Source organism: Montipora foliosa, chromosome 3, assembly GCF_036669935.1.
Source record: "Montipora foliosa isolate CH-2021 chromosome 3, ASM3666993v2, whole genome shotgun sequence".
In the NCBI taxonomy this organism is placed as follows: domain Eukaryota; kingdom Metazoa; phylum Cnidaria; class Anthozoa; order Scleractinia; family Acroporidae; genus Montipora; species Montipora foliosa.
The window spans coordinates 18,842,121-18,849,620 of NC_090871.1; the positions used below are offsets into that span (position 1 = coordinate 18,842,121).

Here is a 7,500-nt window from a genome sequence, read left to right on the forward strand (position 1 = left end):
ACCAAATACCTGCAAGCAGAGTCGATAGGTAACATCTACGAAGGCCGCCGAGAGGTTGATCGCAAGGAGGTTCAGATCTTTCAAAACAGAATATCCGAACAGGCAGAGCATGATGGAGAAATGCCACAGCTCGATCATAAAACCTTCGACAGATTGGCCAGTAACTCGAATGCTCTGAATCACCCGCGGCATACTAGTCCAGTTGAGTGTCTTTTCATAGCAAAGGTCGGCCGTATTGAAATCTACAACTGCCACTGCGATTGCGAGCAAACCGATACTGGATCCAATTATTAACTGCATTAGAAAAATGGCCCTAAAACACGACACAAACGACGTCCACCTAGATGGTCGAGAATCCTTCCAAGCCATACTTCCACAAGCACCGAAAGGAGGATCGAACTCTTGGAATATTGTGTCGTTGGGATCGAAGTTTGTAAATTCTTCTAAGGTGGAACGCTGTTTAACAAGTAGCGGTTCTATCTCGAAATTATCATGGTCTTCAACATTCCGTGACCCGCAAGGTGTTGTTGGCGGGTTTTCTAGAACGCTAGCGGTAAAACTCTCGACGATGTAGACAATAAAAGCTACAACAGCTTCCAACATACTTGATCCTTTGAAGAAGTTCTTGGAAGAAACCGAAGAAATACACTACTGGGAGAAACCCTGTGAAAAGTATGTGAAGTTTATGTGAAAACCACGTGAAGTTAGTTAAAAGTTTCACTGGGATTTCACATGGTTTTTCACATATTATTTCACAGAAATGTGAAATAACATGTGAAAATAATCATGTGAAAACCCTGTGAAACGGGCTCCGTATTTTCACCTGGTATTTCACAGTATCGCATGTGAAAAATATGTAAAAATGGGATGTAATTTAAAAAATGGCAGGTTAACGCACCTGTGAAAATGGATGTGAAAATTATTACCAAGTGAAATACCATTTGAAAACCCAATTCCATGTGCTGAAAAGTACTAATGGGAACTTATGAGTGTTATATACATATAGCTTCTTATATTACCAACAATTTATATTTCCTAGCAATTATTTTGTTGCTAATTTATCTGGATTGTTATAAATTAACCTCATGCTATGCTACAAATAAATTAACATAGTGATTCACACCTTTTTTGCCTGTTTATGTGTATATAACAGGGTGTTTCACACTAGACTCTTACACGTATATATATCAAACCATCTCTGAATTTCACACGTTTTCTTTCACATGGTGATACACAGGGTATTTCTCATGACTTTAAGCCCTTTAAATTTACAACATTTTTGGAGTTGAGACATTTTTTCACAGGGTATTTCATATGCCTTATGCCCATATAACAGCATCTGATGTTGAAACATTTTTCACATGGTATTTCACATGCATTTATGCCCATGATATAACAGTGTGTATGAAGTTCACACATATTTTCACAGGGGGGCATGCTTCTTCTTACAGTAAAGGGATGTTTCACAGGCTATTTCACATGTTTCATTCAATTCCAATATAATTCTAAAATCATTTCAAAAATTTCACATAATTTTTCACAGGGATGAATTGTGGTCATTAAACTTGCTAAAATCAGTTTTTGCTTCACAGGATATTTCACGGGATGTTTCACATCCTAAAAAAAATTCACATGGTTTTCACATGGACTTCACACACTTTTCACAGGGTTGCTCCCAGTAGTGACAGGCGAAACCGGAAATGACGAAGGTTACATCATTCTCGTCCCCAGAGTCTTTGCCGTTGGAGGTTTTTTCAGTTTCCAGCGGCTGAAAGACAGCGTTTGGATGACCATGAGTACATGAAAAATAAAGATCATCGTCAAATTGTTATGTGCTCTATAAAGACCATTATTTTAACTTAAATTTAATAAAACATTGTATATGTCTCAGGACTTTGCGCAGCAGAGCAAGTAAGATTGACAGAGAGCAGTCTGATAAATTAAAGTTCTGCAAATATAAGGTTGCTTTCATAAATGGTGACCAAAAAATTACTCCTCGTCCTTGTTCTTAACTCCAACTAGCCCAGAACTAGCCCTACTAGCCTAACTAGCCCAGAATACAAGTGAAGTATTGTTTTAGAACGAGGCTAGGTTAAATTTCTGCTTTTTTTTTTGCCTTCGGTCACTAGTAAAGCGCATGGGCGAAGTTAACCAAAGTGCACACTTGACCCTGCCTCATTCCATGTATACTTAGGACTTCAAGATCTATGACGGTCATGTCAACAAAAACATCATGGAAAATAGGCCATTTTACAGTTGTTTGCGCAGCAACCTGTAACCTTGTATTGATACAGCCCCCACTGCTTTTATCATGTAAATTGTGTTGTTATAATTAGTCCATATTACATTTACAAAAGCATGTAGGTTTTTATCAAACCAGGGTCACCGGCAGCCTCGCTTCCATTGTTAGGCCAGGTAACTTAGCTACAACTGTAAAATGGTATATTGCCAGTTTTTTTTTTCTCAAGTTTTTTTTGTCTGGAGTATACCAGTCATAATATTTTTTCCAGTTTCTAACTAGCTCATCTATGAGTGTTAACAATGGAAGATAAATGACATACCACTCCGGGATGGAGAGCGCAGAAGGTTACTTCTTTTGAAGATAAATGGTAGTTGAGATAATACATAGCCATGATCTGGGAGGTAAATAAAACTAGAGTAATCACAGAGTCAAAGCACTTGACACCAACTTAAGCTAGAAAACCTAGAAGTATTTTAGTCTAGAATTCTAGAATTTTTGAAGAGGAATGGAAAATGTTGCCCAAACTGATGAAACTACATTTTACTATAATATCCTTCATATGCCATAATGTGCTCAGGGAGGGGAAGAGCAGAATATTAGTCTTTAGATCAGGCAGTTAACCCAGCCAAGCATCAACCAAAACTGCACCTGTTGCTCTCAGTGAGACCCTCAAACTATGCCACTCATTTTAATATTGGCACTACATATCATTTTAAAAAGTTGTGGTCTCAATAATTCAAATAATTATGCAACTCTGACAGTTTTTCTTTCAGATTTAACAGTTCTCTATTGACACCAACAGCTTTGTCATATACCATTCCCAGTACCAAATAACTGTGTTAATTTTACATGTTTACTCCCTAACAGTCAAATCCTACCATAAATAGTTTTGAATTTGAATAACACGTCACGGAGCTATATTTTTGTTGGCCTTGAATGTTCTCTATGTTTAATTTTCTTTGGCATGTCTCCATCAAACTGGAGATGAATACCACCCAGACATCTGGTCCAGACATTTTCATCAAAGGAAGCAAATTCAGTACCAGAAGGAGATGACTCAAGTAAGTCACCTGCAAATTGGTCAAAAGGCCATTATAGACTATGATTCGGTGAGTATGTTTATTTTGGGTTACAAACTTGGAGGCTTTAATCACAATGGAGAAATCATCTGCAGGTTGCTGCTGCTGCTGCTTACTACTATGACTACTACTACTACTACTACTACTACTACTACTACTACTACTACTACTACTACTACTACTACTACTACTACTGCTACTACTACTACTACTACTACTACTACTGCTACTACTACTACTACTACTACTAATAATAATAATAATAATAATAATAATAATACAGACATAATAGCATGGAAGCAAGAAGCCAAAACAAAGAACTAAATAATAATATGCAGAAAGAAAACTGGAATAAAATCCCAAGTAAAAGGTATGCAAACCAGCACATGCAATGGATGGCCAGTCTGTTTAAAAGCTTCCACAAAGTCCATGGTCGACTTAAGGGAGCTTAGGTCAAGGTGCATGTACTCCACAAGAAGCTGGTCACTAGAATTCAGTTCCCTGTCATTTTCTTGTAGTGCTGTATTCTTGCTTTCCTCTGCATGTTCTTTCTGCATCTTTTTAATGGCCTTATAAAGAAATAAACTAGGGTAAACAACGGAAATCAGCAAATTAGATCTGTGAGTGTTCCCTTGAAATGTCATGCAGAATTCTATGCAAAACTAATCACCCTTGTCGTTTAATTATGGCAAATAAAATTTTTGGGGCTTTGTCTGTTTATTTACACCAACATTATATACATGCATATATTTAACCCATTGACCCCTGAGAGTGAGACTTAATAGATTTTACACTGTCTAACTGAAGACGATTTTACTTGTCAATTGCATGGGGGGGGGGGGGGGGGAAACCGGTTTAGGAGTCCATGGGTTAAACCAAGTACAAAAAACTGGATAAAGAAAATCACTACAGTACAGGAGCAAATATCTTTCTATGGCTATTGAGCCTGCTTTTGCTACTTCCGGCAAAGTTAAGGCATTGGCAGAAAATTCAGTCATGAGATATTCTTCCTCCAGGCAATCTCCTCAATTTTTTACCAAACTCAGCAGAATCTTCATAATGATATCAATGAGGTCACTCGCAGGGCTGCTATTGTGTTGTTGGTGGGTTGAAATGACACTTTAATCTTTGTCAGTTGATTCCAATATGGAATTGTAACCCTGGGAACATTATATCGAATATTTGACTCAAATTGGTGGGCTCCCCAGAATGGAGTGTGCAGCCTTGGGGTTTTGCTAAAAGCAGGCCCGCGGCCCAGCGGCCCGCGGCCCACGGCCCGCCACGGCCCAGCGGCCCGGCGGCCCGAAGGCCCAGCGGCCCGCGGCCCGCCACGGCCCGGCGGCCCGGAGGCCCGGAGGCCTACACAGTTTTGTTGTCCAGCGGTAAATCCACGCGCATGCACAGCTTTGCATCGGGTTTGGGCGCGCAAATGAAAGACGATGAGTTTGAATTCGTTTACCATTTTAATAATCATTCCAATCCTTTTCGATCCTTTCTTTCGTTGCATGTTGCTGAGTGAAAAACGTTGTCATTCTCTGTTGTTTTCGTCTGTTTACAACAACAAACAGAAACAAGGATTCAAATGATTAAAATGGTAAACGAATAGGCCATTTCCAGTTCCGAGTTCATATCCGCCTCCTTTTCAAAGTGGAAAGTTTTTGTGATAGTAATTAGTTCTACTTTACATATGAATGAAAACTAATTTTCATAAGAAAAACTTCGCACTTAGACTCGCCTTGAAGAGGAGGCAGACATGAACTTGGAAATGGCCTATTCAAACTCACCGTCGTCCCTTTTGCACGCCCAAACCCGATGCAGATCTGTGCATGCGCGTGGATTTACGCTGGACAAAAAAACTGTGGAAAATCAGGACTGGGCTACCGGGCCTCCGGGCCGCCGGGCCGTCGCGGGCCGTGGGCCGTGGGCCGCTGGGCCGTGGGCCTGCTTTTAGCAAAACCCGCAGCGTTGGTATTTTGCAATACCTTTGACAACCGAGGAATTGAGAATGGCTAAAATCGTGGTGACTCAGGGAAAAAAGGGCGTTACTAAACAAAGGAACGGAACGGAATATACTGGAATAAACCGGAATATGCTCGAATGAGGCGGAATAACACCGGAATGAAACGAAATGAACAAGAATGGTACCGGAACGAGCCGGAATGACACTGGAATGAGGCGGAATGACACCGGAATGAGGCGGAATGACACCGGAATAAAGCGGAATGAACCTGTAAATGCCAAAATTTGGTGTTTTAGTTAGCGCCGACCGATTTTCGGTTGTTTCAGTCAGCTTTTGTTGTGTCAAGTGATTCCCTAAGGGAATTGCCTTTGTTTTGTCCTTTTGTAAGGGGCCGACCATTTAACTCTTGAGGAAGGGGGGGGGGGGGGAGGGGGTGATTTTGAAAAAAAATCTCCTGCAAGCACTTGTTGGAAGAAAAAAATTGCATGCAGCACAAATGAAATAGAAAAAAAAATTCTTGCACTGCTGCAGCAAGAAAAAATGATGCAAAGCTATTTCATCATTCCTGGGGGGGGGGGGGGGGGTTTACAAAATCCCAGCAAAACTGCAACCATTCCGCCTCATCCTACATAGGATTCCTATTAACCCTATGCAGCATTAATATTATTCCCACCTAGGATTAATCTTTTGTCCAAAGCTTCTGAAGATTGACATAATATAGAACGATCTAAGGCTTCCTTATCACTATCTTATGCATTCTTGGACCCTTTTGCATGGATCTAAATAATTATAAGAATCTTTATATGTTTCTATTCTTTTTTACTTAGGGCGTCCGCTGATAACAGTAACTGTCGGTAAATGAGCTACATTAAATAAAGAAAATATTTTATTCGAACCACAACGGATTTGCTACTTGTGCTAGTAGTTTGTGAACAAAACTCTTTTATGTCGTTACATCCAGTCAAGTTTTGCAATCTTTATTAATGCTTATCATATTTTAGTAGCAGAAGTCGGCAATTTGTGTCAGCTCTGCTGTGAGCGTGAAAGAGATGGGAGAAATTCATGTTCATAGTCTCCATCGTGATATGCCGGCTCCAAAGCTCGAAACAGTTAGGGTAAAACTGTTGTTAACGGCCTTGATTCCAAGCAAAACCAGAAAACAGATGCTTGGCAAGTCTCTATGATGATTCTCCCTGGGGAAACAACGACTTCAACTTTCGACTCGCACGTGATCAGGTCGTGCAAATTTGTATGCCAGCCGCGTCAACCAAATAATTTTTACGCAGTCATGGCAGCTAAACGGTTTCAAACAACAAGACCTGAAGAAGAAATTGAACAGCATTTACGCGACAAAAGCTCGAAGTCTACCAACAAGGCCACCCAAATGCCGTGAAAACCTTGAGAGACTTCTGCAAAGAGCAAAATTTGGACGAAAGCTTCCAAGAAATGAGCAAAAAAGTTCTATTTTGAGTTGGGAGGTATAAGAAAACACTTAATGACTGGCCCCACGAGAAACAGTGAGTTTTATTTCCCCTCGACCCTCAAAGAAGAAAAAGTTAGTTTGACTTTCCGTGATGTTTAATCTTGCGATGGAGCTTAATCGCGACATTCGTTGGAGTGAAGTTGCATTTTTCATCTCGTTACTGCATTGCGTCTGGGGTGAGGTCTGATTTCATCTTTAGCTAGTCGCGATTGGCAGATTATGCAATTGAGAATCCTTATGTGATATAACGCCAGATTGCCACCATCATTTTGATGCTAGCGGGACTTCAAACGCGATGTTTGACGTGTTAGCCGAAAGGTCTCTGATGAGTCCCTTGGCAGGGATGAAACATACGTATGTAAAGGTAGCCATAAAATTATCCATTGTGAAATTCTTACACTGTTTCAAAAAAATGGGAGTGGCGAGTTAGGAAATGCGAGATGCAACATATAGAAAATCGGGTATAAAAAATGCGAGGTGCTAGGCAGAAAATGTTAAATAAAAACGGCTTTCCATAATAACGGAGAATCGAAGGAGGGAAGTCTTTAAAACAGGGAATCTCTAAAACGGGGAAATTCTAAAATGGGGAATCTCTAAGACGGGTAATCCTACAAATCCTTTAACAAGAGTTTCTGCAAGGTCCTGAACTACACAGTACCTTTTCGGCGGGCTCTTTTTCTTGGTAGAATGCGAAAAAAAAAATCTTGTGTTAAACGCCACCATCTTGAACGCAATT

At 40.2% G+C, this 7,500-nt stretch overlaps 1 protein-coding gene across 1 annotated transcript in view; it reads right to left on the reverse strand.

Annotated features, from left to right (window-relative positions):
- Positions 1–688, reverse strand: part of LOC137994566 (uncharacterized) — a 2,955-nt gene extending 2,267 nt beyond the window's left edge. The window contains exon 1 of the mRNA XM_068840153.1: positions 1–688. This exon is cut by the window's left edge and continues 2,267 nt beyond it. Coding sequence (XP_068696254.1) covers positions 1–603 — 603 coding nt within the window. The 5' untranslated portion in view covers positions 604–688.
- Positions 689–7,500: the final 6,812 nt, after the last annotated feature.